Source organism: Passer montanus, unplaced genomic scaffold (genome assembly GCF_014805655.1).
Source record: "Passer montanus isolate IOZ18808 unplaced genomic scaffold, ASM1480565v1 scaffold142, whole genome shotgun sequence".
NCBI classification, from domain to species: Eukaryota; Metazoa; Chordata; class Aves; order Passeriformes; family Passeridae; genus Passer; species Passer montanus.
In genome coordinates, this window is record NW_024361164.1 from 233,704 (window position 1) to 255,467 (window position 21,764).

Consider the following 21,764-nt stretch of genomic DNA (forward strand, 5'->3'; position numbering starts at 1 on the left):
AGTGGCACCAGTATTAATTACTACCCAAAACAGGTAGCTGTTGTCTCTGTCCCTGCAAACCATCCTGCAGGCACCCAAGCTGCCTTCCCTCCCTCCCCTTGGGGTGCCCCCAGCCCTACAGGCATCCTGAGGGAATGGGGGGCTGTTTTTTTCATGTGTGGTAGTCCCCAGAGTGACCTGTTGTGCTGTCCCACAGACCCAGACACGGGCACCTCTGATGCAGAGCAGTATCACACCTACTCCGAGCTCACCAACCCGCAGGACCCGCTGAGTAAGGAGCAGTGGGACGACGTGGGCAGCAGCACCTCTCCCTGCTCCCAGGCCAGCGACGATGAGGCCAAGAGCGGCAGCCCTGTGAAAGCTGAGCCCTTCCCCACGCCCAAAAAGGATGACTTGGCTCTGCCCTCACTCAGCCTCATCACCACCAGCGCTGGTGACACGGAGGTTGGCAAGCAGGCAGCGGAGAGCAGCCAGTCCTACACAGGTACCCAGGGCTGCTGGCAGGAGGGTGCTGAGACAAGCTTGGGTATGGTGGCCTTGTCTTGGAGCAGGGCCAAGCTGCTCATGTGCATTTGAGGGGAGCCACACTCCAAGGCCAAGGGTCTTGGCTGCCTTTTGTCCCCAGCTGGATCTGCTCTGTCCCTCCTGTGCCATTCCCATGTATGTCAGTCAGGGTGGTGGCTCCACATGTGTGTGGGTGATGGCTCTCCACGGGTGTGGGTGATGGCTCTCCATGATGTCAGTGGTGGCTCCACATGTATGTTGGTGATTGCTCTCCATGTGTGGGTGATGGCTCTCCATGTGTGTGGGTGGTGGCTCCACATGCATGTTGGTGATTGCTCTCCATGTGTGTGGGTGATGGCTCTCCACGGGTGTGGGTGATGGCTCTCCATGGGTGTTGGTGATAGCTCTCCATGATGACAGTAGTGGCTCCATGTGTATGTTGGTGATGGCTCTCCATGTATCAGGTGACAGAATCTGAAGCACCTCCATACCGGTGGGGCTGGAGGATGCAAGACAAGGGCTGAGATGTCTCCTCTCCTTCCAGCCACCCCCCTGGATATTCCCAACATGTTCACCTTCTGGGAGGACCGGCAGGCGGCCCAGCCTGCGGAGCCTCTGCAGCACATCTCGCTGGTGCACAGCTCGCAGGACGTGCCCCTGCACAGTGACTACAGGCCAGGCCAGATCGAGTCCAGGCTGGAGCTCCTGCAGGCCCAGCTCAGCAGGTGGGCAGGGAGAGGACCTGGGGGACTCTGGGCCATCATCATCTGCTTTCTAGAGGTGGCTGAAGTGTCCTCTGTGTGCAGCAACGCCACGTCCTGACCCCTGGGACGCTGCATTCCTGGGGAGGGGGTGGGAGTGTTTTGCAAATGCAGCGGCTTCTCAAAGGGCAAATCCTGACCCTGACTGCAGCCCAGCCCTCATCTGCTGCTGTGCCACCACCCTTGGCATGTGTCACCACCCCCAGGATGTCCCACAGTGCCACCTCAGATCTGTCACTTTGCCCTGGCTTCCAAACTGCAGATATTGAACCATCCACAGGCACAACTGGAGCGCTTTGCAGGTCCTCTCTTCCTGCTGCAAAGACCTACAAGCATCCTCTTGCTCGAGCAAATGAGCCTCATGACCATCATCAGCCTCTAAATAAGAAAAAATACATGATTTTTCAAACTGACAGAGAGCAGGCTTAGATTGAACACTAGGAAAAAATCCTTCTCTGTGAGGGTGGTGAGACCTGGCACAGGGTGCCCAGAGCAGCTGTGGCTGCCCCGTCCCTGAAGTGTTCCAGGCCATGTTGGAAGGGGCTTGGAGCAACCTGCTCTAATGGAAGGTGTCCCTGCCCATGGCTGGGGATGGAACTGGATGAGCTTTAAGATCCCTTTCAACCCCAGCTGGTCTGTGACTTTTGAAGAAGGAAGAACCCTCACTGGAGGTGCAGGTTTAAGGTCCCCAGGCAGCACCCACATGAGGGGCTGACACTGTGGGTTCTGCTGCCCTTGCTGAGCTCATTTCACCACACACTTGTGTTTAGGTGTCTCTCCAGTGCACCAGCACTGGGGGACAGATCTGCCCACTCTGTCCGTGACGATGTGACTGTGTCCTGCAAGCGGGCTGTGCCCACTCCTGCCAGAGCTGTTCACTTCAGTCAAGGACAAGGGAGAAAGAAGAGACTTCTACTTTTCTGTTTTCTTCTGTTCCTGAGTTAAAAGTGGTTGGCACTAACCTGCCTTGCTCCATCTGTCAGCACAGGCAGCTGGCCTGGAGAATTGATCCAGATTAAAACTAACCATTGCAATTTTTTCCCCCCTCCAGGGTAATTTTAGCATTTTTTTCAAATCCCCACTCCAGATCCCAGTTTGGCTCCACATAAAACTGGGCAGAGGATGATTGAGTGTGGCAGGAGAGAGATGGCAGGATTGATCTCTCTCTGGCAGTGCTGGTTTGAAGCTCTCTAAAAACCTCAGCGAGCAGCAGGCAAAGCATCACTGCCCTGGGGTGGCGGGATTGGCACCTCCTCCCAGTGCCTCCCCTGCCCAGCTGCAGCATGCAAAAGGGTTCTCTGTGCTGCTCTGTCCCCAGGCTGGAGTCCAGGATGTCGTCAGACATTCACATAATCCTGCAGCTCCTGCAGCGCCAGCTGTCCCAAGTGCCACCCGCGTACAGCCCCATCTCGCCCACCTCCCACACCCTGGCCATGTACGGCGTCGTCCCGCGGAGCCTGGAGCCCCTCGCCCCCTGTGCACCTCTGGAGGACCAGGAGCTGCCCAGCCAGGAGCAGGTAAGGTCACCCCTGCTGGCTCAGCATCCTTCTGCCCCAGTTCTCTCCAGGCAAGGCACAGCCAAACGCTCATGGGTCCCAGCAAAGCCATGGGGTCTTGCCTTGGGGGCAGATCTGCCCAGTGCATCACTGGTTTTGGGGCACAGCTGCCAGCCCCAACGCTGCCAGGTTGCCCCATCAGTAGGGAAGGAAGTGGGTTCTTCTGCTCTGAGGCTTTCACAAAGTGAAAAATAACATTTTGGGGCTCAGAGCCTGATGAGGCTCCAAGGCTGAGTGTGGCTACTTCGTTTTGCTTTTACCATAACTCACACAGTTCCTCGTTTCCCACCAGAGCCCGAGCTACACGGAGGTAGAAAAGTTCCACTTGAAATCCAGGGACTCCTTGTCAAGTGGGATGCAGCTGTCTGTGTCATCCGACAAAACCATGACCGTCTACTCCGAGCAGGAGCACCACTCCCCGCCTCTCCCGACCCCAGAGCCTCCCCACCAAAGGGCACCAAACACCCAGGGACTCTCGCGGGGCTCTCGTTTCCCTTCCCTCCCTGAGCACTTGGAGGCATCTTCCGAGCACCAGGACATTCAGAGACACCTCTCCGACCCCGTGCTTCCTGGAAGTTAGAGACGTGGGGGCGAGTCAAGAGGAACCTCAACTGCAAGGCTGCTCAGTTGATGTTGATTTTGACTGCAAGGGTAAGACATTGGACAATGCCATTGGCTCAGGGGTATAATTTGTAGCTATCTTCTGCCACCTTGACAGGAAGTATAGAGTGGCTGGCTTCCAAGGTCAACGTTTTCCAGCGGTTCCCATAGAGTAGATTTCATTTGCACATTAGAGTGAACCTAGAACAGTTCTTACAGCCACCATCGAGCTGGTTAGGCCACGTGGCCCCCACCACCTCCTCCTTGCCAAGGCTTCTTCTTGAGAAGGGCACAAGCCAAGCAAGCCACAGCAACCACAGGAGGGCAAATCCAGGGCTCTGGGCTGTGAGGCTGCTGTGTTGGAAACCTCTGGAGCAGGGACCACTGTGTTGGGTACAAGGCTCAGCCCAGCAGAGCCCACAGGTCTCACAGAAGGGTGGTCACCAGAGGAGGAGTGTGAGATCTCCACGGTGTGGTCCAGGGGAAACTGCAGGTGGCAAGCCCAGGACAAGGACAGAAGCTTGTCCTACTTGATTGCCACTGAGAAGTGAAGGGCCAACAGCCCCTGCCACCTCAGCCTGCTTCAGCACGAGCCCCAGAGCACCGACCTCTCCAGCAAGGCCGACCACACCTTGCCAACCCCAACACACATCCCACAGCTCCCCAGGTAAATCCAACCCGTCGCCGGCCTGGGCATAAAGCACAAAATTCAAAAGCACAATCCCAGAAAGCTGAGAAGCCCCAGACACGCCATGTCCAGCCCTCCCTCCCGGCCTCTCTCTTTTGATAAAGGTTCCATAGGTGCTTCCTCTGGCCAGCCCTTCTCCCGGCAGCCTCCGCAGCATTCCGTAGGAGAAGCCCACGTAGCGCTGCCGCCTCGCCGCTCGGGTAGATGCTGTGATAGTCCTAGGCCGCCAGCTCCAGCGATGTATCGAGCTCCCTCCGAGAGTAGTCAAACTGTGAGCGTCTCTTTCTCTGGAGTTTTAGTGTACACTTTGCTAATAAAGATGTTTTTGGCACCTAATGTGAATTACGGCTGTGTTCGTTGGGAGCATCCATGAATCTATCCCGGGCATCTTCACCTCCAAAAGGCTGTGATAAAACCTGGTTACTTCATGCAAGGAGCGTGGGGCTGATGGACCCCAAGTGCAGTCAGGTCAAGGGGGAGCCTATGGGGCTTCTCTAGAAAGGACGCACTGGAGGCCCTGCAGTAATTTGGAAAAGCTTTTCTACAAGCCCAGGCAGCTGGTTAGAAAAATTATCTCAGAACCACAACTCAGGCAGAGCTCGGGCCAGGAGTCCTTGCAGCAGAGACTTCAAGGAGCACAGCGCTGCCCACAGCGGCCCTGCGCCCGCTGAGGGGACACGGGAGCTCCGCGGGGCCGGGATCCCACCGGCCTCGCTGCGGGCACAGGGAGAGCTCCCTGGGGAGCCGGCTGCACCCTTTCTCTCAGTAAGGCGCCGAGTACTCGCCAGGGCTGCTTCCAAAAGTAAGCACCATAATTAACCTCTTGTTAATTAGAGATAAGCCCGGGCCCGTCCGCCACTCGGCCGAGGCGGGACTCGAACTTGCGGCAGCCTGAAGTGGCCCCACCCGCCTCGGGCTGGCGTAACTGACATCGCTTCCAGCCAATCGATCACCGATACGGGCTCAAGATCCCGCCTCCAGTCACTGCGACCCCGGGTAGCCAATAAGATGCCGACAACGAGAGCGCCCGCCCTCCTGGGCGGGGCCAAGCGCAGCCGTAGGTTACCCCAGCCAGAGCGCGAGCGTCCGCTTGGAGTGAAGGGCAAAACGACCAATAGAAAACCGAAGCGCGCCGAGCGCACAGGCAGACTACCCAATAAGCAGCCGGCGCTCTGAGTGACAGCCAAGCCATCCAATCCGCGCGCAGCGGGCGGGGCTCCCCGCGTGGCTTCCGTTCCCGTTGTGTGAGAGGCCGAGTCCCAAACGGCCTCAGCGCCGCCGCCGCCGCCGGTTCTGGGCCGGGAGCGGGGGCCGAGCCGGGGCCTCCCCGTTCCCCGGGAGCCGAGCCGCGCCTCTCCCGCCGAGCCGAGCCGCGCCTCTCCCGCTCCCCGCCAGCCAGGGGGCCGTGCCGTGCCGTGCCGTGCCTCCGCTGCCCGTCCTCGCCGCTCGCCCCAGCCCGGCTCCCCCGCTCGTTCCCCGGGCCAGCCCCGCGGCCCTCCCGGCCCAGCCATGTCGCTGCACGGGAAGCGGAAGGAGATCTACAAATACGAGGCGCCCTGGACCGTGTACGCCATGAACTGGAGCGTCCGGCCCGACAAGCGGTTCCGCCTGGCGCTGGGCAGCTTCGTGGAGGAGTACAACAACAAGGTGGGCGCCGGGAGCGGGCAGGGCAGGGGCTGGGCCGGGCGGGGGCCCTGGAGCAGGGCTGCTCTCCTTCCAGCGAGCCCCGGGGTGAGGGAGCGCTGCGCTGGGAAGAGCCCTGGGCGCTGCTGGTGGTGGGATAACGCTCCTGGTGACCTGTGATCCTCGGGACTGACCACTGGGTTGACTTCAGTCGCATGAGCACCGCGTGCTGTGGGTGCCCTGCGGTGTAAAGGAACGTTCTCTGTGGACCCTAAAGATATGAGTGTGAGATGAGTCTGGATGCTGCTGCTGTAGGAATAAATCAAGGTCCCCAAGCTCGGGCAAATCTGGCTTTTTGGTCAATACAAAGTGAAGTTCGCGGCCAGGACTGAAGTTTGTGCATATATATGTATATAAATATAAAAATACACCTCAGTCTGAGGAAGAGCCTCTTTCCAGGGAGGTGGCAGAGCAGTGGAACAGGTTGGTCAAGCGGCTTGTGGAGTCTCCCTTTCTGGTGACATTCCAAACCCACCTGGACGTGTTCCTGTGTCACCTGATCCAGGTTACTCTGCCTAGAAGGGGGGATTGGACTGGATGATCTCAAGAGTTCCCTTCCAACCCTGTGATTCTCTGGTGTACAGGGTGTCTGAGATTGTTTTGGAAATGTGCTGTTTTCATGGTACTTTCTTGCTGTGCAGGACTTGTGTGTAATGACTTTTTTCATAAGTATATAAACCACTCTCAGTGTTGATTCCTCAGTACTTTACCCTGAGAACAAGGGTGTAATGAGGCATGAGATTGTATTTTCAGTGTTTCCCTGCAAAGTGTAAGTGAAGAATGTCACGCTGGTAACAGAGGCTGTGTTCATCTCTCAGAACACACGTGCAGTCACTTCTGAACAACCTTCAAGGTGCTGGTCTGGTATCATGAATTACACAGAAATAGAAGAGAGATGAGAAGATGGATGAAGTTATAAAGCATCCTGAAATTTCTGTTAAAGTGAAGGTTTGCCCACAGAGCTTGGTTTACAGCATGTAGCTTTGTAGCCTTGTCAAGGTGTTTAATGGAGATTATGGAAAATACTGTCAGAAAGTTGGTGTTGGGGATAGGGGTGTGGTGACAGGGAGTGGCAGGGGTGACACCTCTTAGAGTGTTTGGATCACTGCCCTTGCAGCAGTCCTGAACACGTTGTAGTTCAGGCAGCACGAGCCCTGTGTGAGTTGTGTCCTTTTCCTGGCCAGTCTTGTGCTTCTGGGAATGCTGCTGGGGACAGGCAGGGCCTGAGCCTGAAAACTTCCAACTTGTTCAAAGACCAGCTTGGAAACATTTTTGTAGTCTGTACTCTGAGAAGGTAAAAGAGCAAATCTGCCAACAGTTGTGGCACAATTGGTTAATAAGGGGCTGTACATTTGTGTTGCCTTCTGCCAGAAGGTCATTGTTCTGTAAGATCTAGCACTGCAAAGAAAAATTGATTGAATGCTGGAGATTAATTGGTGCAGTGACATCTTTCTGATTGTACGTGACCCTAAAATAATTGTGAAATGTCATTTTGGGTAGTTACTAATTAGATTAAAGTTTTGGGGGTTTTGAAACTACTGTGGGCTTACTTCACTGTTCCTCCAACCATATAAGAAAAAGAAGCTGTTACCAAATTCTGCATCATTTAGTTCAGTCAGATTCTTTAGTATCAAGTTGGAGATGGAATTTTTTTAGAAGTTAAGGAATGCTGATTAAAGGCAGTTCTTTACTGACATGCACTGCTGCAATTATGCTTTATGTTGATAATATAATGTGCTAAAATTAGATGTGGATTTCCTATCTTAAAGTGTTGGAGCAACAAATAAATACTTAGCATTTCTAGTTACTATCATGACATAATTACAAAACTAGTTGAGACTGAACATGAACCTTGTTTTCTCACTGGAAAGCCTTACAGGGAGACGTAGAATGGTTCAAATTGTATCCAGACTGAGTTACTTTCCATGGGCATTACCTCTGTCTCGTGGGCTGGACCTCAGGCACTCCTTTGTGCAGCAGCATTCTTGCCTCACTTGCAGAAGGGAGAGACAGGGCTCTGATATAATCAACATCCCAGAAGGAATTCCCTGTTCCATCCCCTCGTGTTCAGCCTGGATGAGTAGAGGGGTTCTCTAATGACTGTCAAGCAAGTCCCAAGAGAAGAGTCACAGAATTTTCAGAGGTTGGAAGAGCAGAGCTTCTCAAGCATTCCTCCTGCTCCCCTCACAGCTCCTGCCAGCTGCTCCAGCTCTGAGGGTAAAAATACAATTTGTTCCCTAACCCAGCCTGCACCTAAACATGTCAAAGATCAGAGATGCTGGATTGCTGAATTGCTTCATTTTAAGGTCTGAGGAGGGGTTAAATGTGAATATGCAGTGCAGGAATATTTACATTAACACCAGTGAAAGGGGATCCTGTGCTGTTTGAGCTTTGCTTCTGGTGATGAGGATGTTGATTGCTTTGTGCAGGATTAATACACTCGTGTTGAGTGGAAAACAGCATAAGCAAAGGAGAAATGATTAGAGGTCATTTGTCTTCTGATCCTAACCTTGCCAGAAGATTTGCTATCACCAAGGACAGTTTGCTTCCTTTGTAAAATCTGCTTAGTACTTCTGATCCCTAAAGGAGTTAGAAAGCTATTTGTCAATCACTTTGGAAGTCTGGGAGATTTTTGACTGATTTATACTAGGGTGTGAAGGATAGTAAGGAGTAGTTGTAATAAAGAGAGGGCAAGACAGGCTGTATTTCAGTTTTTGGAAGCATACTGGGCTGCATCTTTTAGTGTTTGTTATGAGATGGAAAGGATGGAGCTTCTCATTGGGGGGACAAGGCTTTGCATTTAAGAGAATCTCTAAATGAGCTCATAAAACTGCAAATTAATTAGATTTTAAGATCAACAGAAGCATTTGTTGGTTTTCTGTTATGGGGGAAATATGATAAATTTCCCATCTAGCTGAAATGTGTAGTTTATTAGATAAATTGCTTATTGCAAGATAAGCATAAATTTAGGATTTTTTCAGATAAACATCTTAGAAAAAGTCCATTAAGCTACTATTCCCAGGAGGAAGCTGCTGTGTGAAAGTACTAGGAAGTTCCTACTGTGAGCAGCTTACAAACTGATTGCAGTGAGTCGTCCCCATAATGTTTGTGTTTGTGCAGCATTTCACACAGTGGGACTTTCATCCTGTTTGGGTCCTGTAGTCACTGCAGGTTAAACAAGTCCTCCCAGCCCCTTTTGTTCTCTGCACGCTTTCTGACATGTCAATATTTTTCTAGTAACATCATGTCTGGGACTTCAAGCATTACTTCAGGTGCTGTCATGACCAGGCTATGTGGAGATAGTTTCTTGTTTGCTCTGTTTTGCATCATTTTCACAATGGAGCAAGTTTAGCCCTTACCCCTGACACATCATTGTGAAAAAATTCAATTTAGAATTCAGTTACCTAGAATCTTTCAGCAGACCTGCTTTCTTGGTCTGTTCACACAAAACATTTTAATAATGATGTAACCATTTTAGCTCCCCAATATTTTTTTTTTAAAAGTTTGGATTCTGTTTTACTTTCTTCCTCTCTGATGTGATTAATTTATGAGTTTTTCATGCACTTGTGACAGAACATTTTGAGTCATGTGGTGCTGAAAAAGCTTGCCAGCTACCTGACATGATCCATCACAGTCTGCAAGGTTATGGCCAAGAATTCCATGATGTGCACTTTAATTGTGCAAACTACAGCTTGTTTTGCTCTCTGAAGATGACATTGTCAGTCTCAGTTCAGTTAAGGATGAATTACAATAATGTTTGTGCAGTTTAACTCTGTGGCTTTGCAATGTGGAAAAGAGAAGGGTGGTCTTTAATCCTTTAGGATTGGATTTCAGTTCATTTGGGATCATCTCTTCAAATCAAAGCACAGTGTGATTATGGATATTCTCTTTACTTGTATGCCCCAGCAGCACTTTAATGATTTCTCATTTCATTGACATGATCATCCTTTTGGGTCGTCCTTGAGGTGACAGAAAATGTCCTGAAACACATTCAGTCTTAATGCTGTCATTAGAAATTAGTATTTTGATTAAATGCTTTCTTTTAAATATGGTTTCTCACAGGTGCAGCTTGTTGGTTTGGATGAAGAGAGCTCAGAATTCATTTGCAGGAACACCTTTGATCATCCCTACCCCACCACAAAGCTGATGTGGATCCCAGACACCAAGGGAGTCTACCCAGACCTGTTGGCCACCAGTGGTGACTACCTGAGAGTGTGGAGAGTGAGTAAATCCTCCCTAGGAAAGGAAAAGATGAACCACAAACTGAATTGTGTTGTATATTGATCTCTTTTTCACTCAAGACAAGATTTTCTTGACTGCAGTAATGTGACTATATGAAGACTATAAGAGAAGCAGAATTATCATGGTAATTGGTGTTTTAATCAGCTTATGGAAAATGGAGCTGGTGGCTGTGTTTTCCAGAGCTTTAGCATGTAAAGCTGAGAGGAAGGAAACCTAGGATTAACTCCCAATGTTTTGTGCCAGGGGAACAAGTCAGGTGATGTTGCTTTTTGAGTCAGATGTTTCATTTTCTCTAAAGGTGGGTGAAACTGAGACCCGGCTGGAGTGCTTGCTGAACAACAACAAGAACTCGGATTTCTGTGCTCCACTGACATCATTTGACTGGAATGAAGTGGATCCTTACCTGTTAGGTGAGACTGACAAAATGTTATGGTTTTGGCACACTTTCTAATTGAATCTGATGAAGCCTGGGCTGTAACTGCTGTTGTGTCACTGCATGTCCACTGGTTAATCTGATAATTAGCCACAGATGGCTGCATCATAGCAACTGCTGTTGTTCTACATTAAAAAATTAAAACAATCATCCCATGGGGACTTTTTTTTTCATTGAAAGATGCCCTGTTCATTGCAGAATGGGTCACTCAGGTTGGACTAGGGACATTTAGGGATAGGGAGTCTTGGCCTTCAGGGCTGGTGAGCTGTTGTTGCAGTTCTGAGTAAGGATGTCCATCAGCTCTGTGACTTATTTCAGGGTGTTCTGGAGTGGATTTGAAACTGTGCATTGAGCTGTGTGTTTTGTGAAGTCATTTCAGCAGCAGGAGGAGAGCCAAGAGTCCTTAATTCAGTTGGAGGAGGGGGCTGAACACTTAAGGTTTAATTATAGCCTACGGGACAAATTGTGAATCCAGGATGACTGATGCAGAGGTTTGTTTCCCAGAAGAGAACAGCCATTTATGTCAGGGGATTTGCCCAGATTAACAGTGATAATGTGTCCTAGTAATTATTTACTACATTATTTTTTCTGTGTTACATGTCTCATCTCTTAAGAGCTTTACTGCTAACCCCTTCTTCAGCCCACATCAGCAATCAATTAATAATAACACGCCATCAAAACACTGATTGAATTTGGGGTTTGGCATACACAAGAGATGTACAGGATGGGAGAGTTGATCTCAGAGTTGCATCAGGCTTCAGAACAGATTGAAGCAGACATGAGCTATTTGCACTTTATTCCTGTGTGGAAGGCTATTTCTGCAGTTAAAAGGTTTGGGTCATTTAAATGCATGGAAGACTGCTGGCTGTTTGACATTCTTGATTTTAGTTCTATGCTGTTCTCATGGCTGTTTTGATCTGTAGATGTTGGGGGAATCTTACATTAACCCAGGAAGTGATTAAATAATTTGTGACAATATTAATTTTGCTAATAGAAACGATTTTGTTTCAGGTACCTCTAGTATTGACACAACCTGCACTATTTGGGGTCTGGAGACAGGACAGGTTCTGGGAAGAGTAAATTTGGTGTCTGGCCATGTGAAGACCCAGCTTATTGCACATGACAAAGAGGTGATGGAGGGTTTTGATTGTTTACATTGCATCTTCTAAAAGCAGTAGAAAAGGAACAGAACTTTTTCTTTTTTTCTTGAACAATTTAATGATTCAAAAAGATCATTTATGTAAGTTTGTATACAGTTTTTCTAAAATTATATACAGTTTTGAGTACCTAAATACTGCTGGCTATTGAAACAATTCTTTTTACTCATCATAGACTCTTGACTTAAGAACATGCTTGTTTTAACAGATTGTATTCCAGAATATTGTAGAAAAATGAGGTTAAACATCAAATTAGATTTAAATCAACTTCGTATCAAAGTTGATTTAATGTTTATTTTGCAATAAACAGCTTGCAAAATTCTTTCATTTTATCATTTTACTTTTCAACAACTAATGTAAAAAACCCCAAGTCTGGGAAATGGATAGGTTTTAGTTTCAGTGAGTGATCCTATAATTCCATAAGCATGTATTTCCTTGTGGTGAGTGGCTGAGCAGTTGCAGGGAGTGTGAAGCACTGTGGGGCTGTGCTGGGTGTCAGCTGTGCTGTGCTGTCCCTGTTCGGGCGCCAAACAACGCAGAGGATCACTAGCAGGACATCACACCATGATCAATATGATCAAGTGAAGCCAATTTATTGCAAAAAGCAAGCTATATTTATACTGTTTTCTACTGTTCACGCCTCAAGCTAATGCATGCTTGGTTAAATCCTTCTATGCATGCATTTTAATCTGGTTAATTTTGTTAGTCTTCCTCCATCATGCATCTCGCTGCGGTTTTCTTGCCTTAATATCCTGACCCTCTGCTTCTGAGCATATTCTTCTTCTTTCATGTCCTTCAAGCACATTGTGACCTTCCTCAGTTTCTGTGAAGGCTGCATTGTGCATGTCCATTGTCCTGCACAAACCTCTGAACGCTGTGCTGTGGTGGCAGGTGTACGACATCGCCTTCAGCCGCGCGGGCGGCGGCAGGGACATGTTCGCCTCGGTGGGCGCTGATGGCTCGGTCAGGATGTTTGACCTGAGGCACCTGGAGCACAGCACCATCATCTACGAGGACCCCCAGCACCACCCGCTGCTGCGGCTCTGCTGGAACAAGCAGGACCCCAACTATCTGGCCACAATGGCCATGGATGGCATGGAGGTGAGGCAGCAGCTGCTCGCCGCTGGCTGCTGATGGTGGTTTTCTGTGGAGGATTTTGTGAACAGCTAGCTAGTTGACAAAGGTCACACTGGTATAATACCGTTAGTTGTAGGAGTCAGCAGTCAGTGTCCAAACCTGGCAAGGGCACTGTGCCCTTGGTGCAACATCAGGATGGGGAAGAGGATGGTTAGGTAGAAATATGAAGAAAAGATGTGGACAGCTGCAACACAGTAGCCACAAGAATGCTAAGGTAGGTGTAGTTAGCTGATAAATAACTAACCAATAATGAGCTCGTCTTTTGCAATATGTATTAGCCTCATTAACACCAATATAAATGTATGTGCCTATCAATGAAGTTTTGAGATTTGCTGATCACTCATATTGAGTGCTGCATTTCTTCCCCCGATTACCACAGTTTCTAGGGCAGGTGGCTTGGTACTAATTTATACCCAGGTATTTATGGTCAGGGGGCAGTAATCATACTGCAGGTATGATTGAGGACCAGTTCTTAGCGCACTGAGGAGTTAAAAGTGAATTTGGTATTATAAACTTGAGCTTTATGCCTTGTGTATATTTCAGCTGATTTTAAGAGGAGTCTGTGAGCAGCTGGGCAATAATTTTCACCTAAAATCTTAACTGCAGGTGTTTGAGTCACTTTGTTCTTTCCCAGTCCAGTTTTAGTTTGTAGCCAAGGCTGTACAGTTTGTTTACCACTATGGCCTAACTCACAAGATCCCTGTGAAGTCTGACTTCTTTTGAGACACATGGCACACTGACCATCTGGAAGCTGCTTCAGGCAGGGAAGCACAGTTTGTTTACCACTGTGGCCTGAGACCCCTGTGAAGTCTGACTTCTTTTGAGACACATGGCACACTGACCATCTGGAAGCTGTTCTTTAGGAGCAGGGCTTGCTTGCCTACCACATCCTTTAGGAAAGAGCCATGTTTATAGCTTTACCTCAAAATATTTTGGTTTTGGAATAAATTAATTTTTAAAAATGCTGTTTATTAATGTAGCTGATTTTTTTTTTTTCTGAAGGTTGTGATTCTAGATGTCAGAGTTCCCTGCACCCCTGTTGCCAGGTTAAACAACCACAGAGCGTGTGTAAATGGAATTGCCTGGGCACCTCACTCTTCCTGCCACATCTGTACAGCAGGTGAGTGTGACCTACAGGGGAATCTCAGAGTCTTCTGCTGCATTTGCAAAATCCTCTTCATCCTAAAGTATATGCAATTCTCTGCCTGCCTTTTGCTAAGAATACTTGAAATTTAGAAGCTGTTTATTAGGTGACTTTTCCTGAAATGTTACAGAAATAGACACCTGCTAGAGTTTGTGTGGAAGTGCTGAGTCCAGTACCCAAACTGCATTGGCTCTGGCTAAGCTCCTGTAATTTTAATGCTCCTTAGCTTTTTTGTAATGCAGTTCTTAAATGTTTTCTGCTGTTGTGAGTTCCACTGATCATTTGTTTATTAGCTCTGTCTTGGATAATGTATAATGATCCAAATTTATTTTGTTGGAGCATAATTGTGTTGTTGTATCTGTCTTGAATTTGGCTCAGGACTGGAGCAGCCGTGTCTCACCTGCCTCCTGAGGCCATGGGCCTGTGGTAGGCACATGTGGAGATATTGTTACTCTCTGACTGTGCTTGCTCTGACAATTTGTTGTCTGTGTGCAGCGGATGATCACCAGGCTCTCATCTGGGACATCCAGCAAATGCCTCGTGCCATTGAGGACCCCATCCTGGCCTACACAGCTGAGGGAGAGATCAACAATGTACAGTGGGCATCCACCCAGCCAGACTGGATAGCCATCTGCTACAACAACTGCCTGGAGATCCTCAGAGTCTAACTTTGCAGCTTCATGCACAGTGAGGCAGGGCTGTGTCGTTCCCCCTCCCCTCTAAAGTAAGAACACCACCAGTCAAGTGGCCAGTATCTGTTGTTGCTTTGCATCTACTGTTACAAGAAACTCTTGCAAGAATCGATGGCAGGGGTCTCCTGTCTCTCAAGACTCTAAAATGCAGAGACGTGCTGAGCCTCTTGGAACTTCTGGGTTCTGGTTTTCTTGTGAAATTCTTTTTCCCTCAGTAAAAGTTCTGTATATTTGTTTGTTGACTGTATTAATAAGCTTGCAGGCTTTTAAGTTGCTGCATATGTCCATGTGTTTGTCAGCCAGCTGAGGCAGCACATCCACCAGTTTAATAGATGCAGGTGCAAAACAAGGTGGGGGGAAAAAGACAATGATGTTAATGGCCACCTTGGCAGGAATCTTTATCATTCCTGTTGTTGCTGCCTCTAAACTGTTTAAACGTTTGTATGTTTTTTATATATTGGGCTAACTTTCTATTGAGTAAGGTTTTTCTCCCTAATTCTTACTTTTGATATGTGATCCACTTGCATATGTCCAAAGCAGGACCTGTTCATGGATACAAACCACAGTAACACTGCAGGCTCCCTGGCAGTAAAGGCCTGCCAGAATTAACTGTTGCCTTGGCTCCCTGTATCTGGTGACCTGGGCAGAATTTTCTGGTGCTGTGAAGTACAAGTACTTGTTGCACAATTTCTTTACACTTTTCTGATGCTCAAGGCAGTTGTTACTATGGTAGGTCTTATTTTTAAATTCTAAATGAGTTTGTGTGTATCCTGCAGTCGTGTTAGCAGAGCAGTGATAGGTTGAGAAAAAAGATCTGTGCATGACGTGAGCTCCCAGGAGGTAAACAATTCCTGAAAAAATGTATTTGTAATGGGCTTGGGATTGACACTTCCAGTCAAATTATTTCCCCTTGGAAGACTTACCTTATCTAAATTAAAATAAAATGGTTTCACACTTTGTAGCTTGCTTGATTGGCAAATAATGTGAGCAAGATTTTGTGGTTAGGCTGTACTTCAGAGGTAGTGTTTGGCCTGTGTTCCTGGGAGGTCTTGAAGGGAGTGCAAAGCCATTTTTTTGTGAAGTGTATCTGCTTTGTACTGCCAGGTCTTGTTGAATGAATGAGACAAGTCAGAAAAGCTGGTCTGCTATCCAAAAGAAAGCTGTTTTTTTGAAAGAAATTACTCCCTAATGTGATGCACAAAGGTGGATCTGGAAGGAAAGAAGCTGTGCCATCAAGGCCAAGGTTTGGCATTTGTCATCCTCCTGACTTTGGGGGATGTGCCAGAGGGCTTCTCTTTGGAATAGTGGAACACTCTACAATAACACTGTTCAATGAAAGCTGAGTGGATTAGGCAAGCTAAAAATCCTTGCTGGAGTCTTACCATAACACAGGTCCTGTGCTGGAGGCTCTGCAGTGCTTTTTGATGAAGACATGACAGCCAGAGCTGCTCTGGAAGGGTGTGCAGCCCATTTTCTATGTAAATGTCAGAAATCATCAGAATTCTTTCCACCTAATGAGTATGCACCTGCAACTGGAGGCAGATTATAAATAGCAGGACACTGGCAAACTTGCATCCTGTCAGTTTATGCAAGTTGGGAAAGCAATTGCTGTGGAACACTGAAGCTGACACTGAGAACACTGTCAAACACAGAACAGAATCTGCAAAGTTTTGTCATTCTGGACGTAGAGAAATACTCTTCTGCAGGCTGCTTCTCACCGTGGAGCTCAGAAAAGCTTTGCCTCAGGAATTTGATAGGAATTCATTAGGGGCAGCTGTATTCCATCACTCCTTTTGATAGCAGAGAACCAGAGACTAACACTGCTCAGGCTGATGTTTTGTCAGTGTGTTCAGTTGTGGGATTTCTGACAAAGCTTGATTTGACTTGAAGGTCAATTTTTCTTATTAGCAGCAGTACTGAGAGTAGTGTGTTCCACAGACAGGCTTTAGCTAGATGTCAGAGCAGTGTTAACCAAACAATCACTTTTTACAATAGCACTTCATCTGAAACTGGAAAAAACTTACCTAGAATGAAGTGAAAATTGGGGTTTTCTTAGCAGGAGCAGCTAATGGCATTCATAGCTTTAGGTGTCACCTGAAATACATTCACAGGCTTGTCATGCTCTGTTTAATTACAAATGGCAGGCAAAATGTGCTGTTACTAAGAGGGAGCTACCTGCAATGTCAGTACTTTGCATGTCCCCTTTTTGCTTCAAAGTTTATTCCTGTATAGATGGCATGAGTCAAAGATGAATGCTAAAATGATGAGAAGAGAGCTTGTGTAAAGGAACTCGTGGTCAGAATAGCCAGGTAGATTGTTGGAAAACAATCCTGTTAGGGACCTGGGGAGGATCCAGTGTCAGTTCTTGCATCCATGAAACTGATGGAAGTTTGTTTGTGGAATTGTGTACTTATTCCAAATGCATCAAAGGCAAGTGAAGGAATCTTGGAGGCTCCAGTGGATTCTAAATAAAGCCTATATCCTGGTTTTTTAGCCAGTTGGGATGCCTTCTGGATCTACAGCATATTGCTTTGGGCATAATCCATTGACATTCTTCACAAGAAATTACATTTTAAATCATTAGAGACTGTTTTGGCACAGGGAAATAATACTTAAAATAACTTCAAAGATGTCACTTGAAAGGTTAATGAGTGAAAAGACATGAAAATCCTCATGGGTGAGATGTTCTGTAGTGCAAATGGCACTTTTATATAGACAAGGAAGGGAAATACTTTGGTGCCCTTTTGCCAGCAGCTGCTGACCCAGTGACAGGCAGGGAATGCTCAGCTTGGTGTTTGTCTGCAAGATCAAACAAACCCTGACACTTGTCACTGAGGCCTGTGAATTGAAATATACAGATTATCACATTTCCCCTGCTTGACACTCAGTTTTGTAGGGTGTAAAGCCCCCATAAGCATTATTTTCCCCCAAAGTTCATGAAAAGAAATACTTTGATATTCAATTTCTGTTATTTGGTGCTTACTGCACAAGCAGAGGATGCAGAACAACTGCTTGCAAATACCTCATGTTTTTTGAGTAGCAAGTAACATTGAGGGAAGAGTGAACACAGGTGAGGTGAGCAAAACAGAAAAGCATGTGCTGTTGTTGGTACAGGCCAGCCTGGTTCTGGGACAGAAATACTTCTGAGTTATGTAGTTCTGAATCATTTCTCCAGTTGATTAATTCAAGAGACTAAACTATTGTTTGGTTATGTTCTGTTTAAACCAAGCTTTCCACAGATTTCTACTATTATGTGAACAGCAACCTGCTGGCTCTCAGCCAGGAGATGTTGATGATGTAAAACTTGTTAGTGAGGTGAAAACCTGCAGTTAACGAGTTGAATGTTGAATTATTGTGTGGTGTGCCAACTCCGTGACTGTCTAAACAGGAGGGCTATGGTAGCTTGCATCTGTGGGAATTGTCCTTGTGTGTGCAGGGATTTAAAAGGCAAGGATTTGGGTGCTTTGACAATCTATTTAGAAAGAAAACACAGTGGTTTCAAATAATGTGAAAGGAGACTGCTAAACCAGGTTGTTTCTTATGGAACCTTGAAATGTATTTAACGGGGGAGGCATTGCCTCTCATAAGTCAAAGTTAATGATCCTTTCAAAACTTAGCAGTAATTACTTTACTGAATGTTCTGGATAAGAGTGAAAAGCTCTATTTTTGCCTCGTGGTGCAATGAGAAGCTGCCTCAGTCTCAAGTGTAGATCACAGCCTGCCAGAGACCAGGTGAGGGGAGGAGTCTGATGTACAGAATTCTCAGATGTTCTCGTGCTTGTTGTCAGTGGAAATCAAGAGCTGAGTGTGTCCGTTTTGTTCTCTTGCAGATGGCACTTTAACAAGTATATTTTTGGTAAGATTAGGAGGAGAGTCATCTTTTCCTCAGCCCTTGTAGGGTAGGCATTTGTCTGTGTCGTGTAGAAAATGTTAAATAATGACTTGTCACCAAAATCCTGAACTGGGGTCATAGTGGGCCCTCACTTGTTTTTACTGAAAGCCAAAAAATATGAGCACTTGACAAGGCTGTAAATGTTAAACTGAAGCTTCATGTTCTGAGACTGACACTGTCCTGTAAGGCCAACCCAAGGGATGTACTGCTGTGTGTCCCCCAGAGAGTCCTTTTTGTTTAGGAACTTGGTGGTGGTTGGGAATCCTCTTCTTTACCATCAGAACTTGATGGTGACAGTGCTGGGTTGCTTGTGTAGGGATGTGCCTGTGCTTTGGATAACTTGAATTTTGTGAGAGAGAAACTGCAGCAGGTGCCTGGAAGTTCACACAGCCTGAACCATTGAACTGGTTAGTGGTGTTTTAACTCTTTCCAGGCACACTGCAAAGAGTGGACAGCAGCACAGGCAAGCTCTGGGCTCAGCAGGCTGCACAGTTTCAGTCCCATCAAGCACTAAAGGGCTGAGATTTCCCTCTGCTCTTGACAAAGTGGTTCCACCACCTCAAATGCATGCTGTTATCCTGTCAGGTAACACAAATTCTCTCTAACACGTTTCCTGCTTTCTGCTCTCAGACCAATATTTCAGAGCAAGCCTGTACCTGCTGTTCTGTGGACATGGAAAGCAATGAGCAAGTCACTGTCAACTCTGTCCCAGTTTCTCTTGATCTTTGCAGAGAATCCAGGGAATTAATTGTATGTGGCACTTAAAGAGCACTTTCTGATGCAGCTGTGCTTCCCCTGCTTGCCCAAGAAGAGTCAGAAATGTTTCATTCTTAGGGTATTGAGGAGAGTTTAGGATGCCCCTGAATTGGTTTGTTTTCTGGAAGGGATCTCCAGAACTTCCAGTCAGCACCTTTCACCAGCAGTAAAAAGAGCAGTAATTAGAAATGCAGCTAAATGCCAGTCACTGAAGGCTCATGTGGTGATTCATGGCAGACACCAGATGCAAAGTGACTTGTGAGAGTTGCTGCTGCCTGTTTCAGGTGACATGTGTGTCTGCCAAGGACCTCAGTGGCCTTTTGTGCAGCCTCTGACATTTAGCATCAAGCAAGAATTTCCATAGTCATAAAAAAATTATCTCAGTGGCTTCCATCAAGCTCTTTCTTTATAGGAAATCTAACAAAATTAAGGGAAAAAAGCTATTTCCTGACAAAATATTGTGGCCATGTGCAACTGTAAACCCATGGTCCAGCTCCCATTCCTTGGAGTTTGCTTTCCATGTGCACCACTTGCAACTCCAGCCCCTCTTAGAGCTCAGGGTGGGTCTGTGGGATCTTAGCAAGGCTGAAAGGCAAGAACCAGAGCAGGACAGAGTCCCAGTGCAGCTGCAAAAGGTACTTTGCTTGGGAAGTAGAAATTATGAAATCTACTATTTAAAAATAACCTTTTTTTTTAACCCTTGGGTTGCTAGCAGTGTAAAATGTAATTTAAATCCATTGCGCCGAAGCATTTTTGGTACCAGTAGGAGATAATACTTTTAGGTGTGTTTTCCCTTCTGCTCTTCCCATTCACAGTCCTGTTGTGGTAATTTCCTGAAGGTGTAATCTTTGTAGCATGATTGTACAAACATCCATATGAGATTCCTGACTTCTTGTTCTCACTAGAGTATGTTAAAGCAATAGTAATTTTAATTCTGTCCTTTTCTCCACCTGCAACTTCGCTACTATTCTGTCCTAGAGGAGTCCCAGTATCCAGACATATATTGTTGACATGGATAACTGCAGTGTCCCTATATTCCTTTATTTTTATGGAGAAAATATAAAAGGGTTTGTTACAATGGATTTTAACACCTGAGTCATGGAACCATATTGTTGAAACTGTAAATTTTAAGGCAATTTTCTGAACTTGCTTGAAAGTGGAATGTTGCATCCTTTTATGCTATTTCCTGCTTCCTATGTAGTTTTATTCAGATTTTTTAACCTTCTTTCTAAGTTTCGGCCTCCTGTGTATTAGGTACAGTATTTTCTGCCTTTCATACTTTGTAATAAAAATGGAACATTTGTAGATTGACTGCAGTTCCCTGTGTGATGAGTGAAAACCTGGGGGGAGCAGGGAACTACCAACAAGCTTCATTTCTTCTGTGTGGAGTTGGTTGCTGTAAGAAGAGGCTGATTGCTTTGCCTTGCCTCTGCAAAACTGATCCCTCATCCTACAAATTCCCAAACAAACTTGATCATTCCAGCTACTCTTAAGTTGCAAGTTTCCCCAAATACATGACTAGGAACCCAGTCACGACAGAACTCCAACAGAATGGTTAATGCAGCTGTACATTAAATATTTGCTTTCTTAAAAGTCTGCTGCAGGGTCTGTGTATCCCAGTGTTGTTTCTGCTCATGTTTTCCAACGCTTTGCTTGTTCCCTGCACAGAATAATGGGAATTATCTGCTGTGTGGTTTTGTTTTTAAGACGAGGGGAAGAGGGATTTTTGTTTTTAGAATTCAAATAATTAGTCTCTGAGGGATTTTGAACATAGGCAAAGTGAAAACAAAGCAATTGGCACTTCTGTAGCTTTAAGTCTCTCCTGGGCAGGGTGACCTCTCTTAAAGGGTGTTTTTTCCACACTCTCAGTCACTGCTGTCGTGTCTGGAATTGGGGCCAAGAGGAGAATAGTGTGGCACAGCTTGGAAATTTGTACCTTAGGCCTTGGCAAGCAGGACTGATGACTTGCTTAAGTATTTAGATTCAATCTAGTTCAACTAAACGCTTGGATTTCTTTCTAATTCTTTGTGTACTGGCTTTGAAATAAAAGCTTATTAAGCTTCATGACCACAGTGGAAAGAGTTGCCTGCAAAGATGCTGCAGTGGTTTTTAAGCTATATATGGACTTTGTGTTAGTAACTCCTGCTCAGAAAAAATACTTTTTTCCTAAGAATTGTTTGTCTTTCACCCTAGAAATGTATTTGCATCCTCACAGATTATTTTTGTCCTTGGATTCATGCTTTGGAATACTCCAGAGAAACTTTCTCAGCTGCCACTATGATGGAAGAAGGCAGCTTGTGCAAACTGGAGCAGTGCAAAAAGTGTGGACTGGTGGATAATGGATGAAGCAGGCTGCCTGTCAGTGTGGCAAAACAAGAGGAATGTAGGTAGAAAAAAAGACTAGAGGGGTTCTGCCTTTTGTAAATATTATGGAAGAGCCAACATCTGGCACAGCTGTCTTGCTCTGTGACCGTGGGAAAGTCCCTGCTCTGATACCAGCTGTAAGTGAAAAGCACATC

General features: G+C 46.6%; 2 protein-coding genes across 3 annotated transcripts in view; both read left to right on the plus strand.

Moving 5' to 3' along the window:
- Positions 1-4,431, plus strand: part of KCNH6 (potassium voltage-gated channel subfamily H member 6) — a 31,478-nt gene extending 27,047 nt beyond the window's left edge. For both annotated transcript variants that reach the window (XM_039700695.1, XM_039700696.1), the window contains 4 exons: positions 197-484; positions 1,049-1,229; positions 2,584-2,782; positions 3,114-4,431. In XM_039700695.1, the coding sequence (XP_039556629.1) occupies positions 197-484; positions 1,049-1,229; positions 2,584-2,782; positions 3,114-3,401 (956 nt within the window). In that variant the 3' untranslated portion in view covers positions 3,402-4,431. The remainder of the gene's footprint in view (positions 1-196; positions 485-1,048; positions 1,230-2,583; positions 2,783-3,113) is intronic.
- Positions 4,432-5,322: 891 nt separating this feature from the next.
- On the plus strand, positions 5,323-20,557 carry DCAF7 (DDB1 and CUL4 associated factor 7). The gene is made up of 7 exons (XM_039700565.1): positions 5,323-5,756; positions 9,855-10,013; positions 10,333-10,444; positions 11,479-11,597; positions 12,516-12,725; positions 13,764-13,881; positions 14,401-20,557. The coding sequence occupies exons 1-7, from the start codon at positions 5,619-5,621 to the stop codon at positions 14,571-14,573; spliced, it is 1,029 nt and encodes a 342-aa protein (XP_039556499.1). The 5' UTR covers positions 5,323-5,618; the 3' UTR covers positions 14,574-20,557.
- The last annotated feature ends 1,207 nt before the right edge of the window (positions 20,558-21,764 follow it).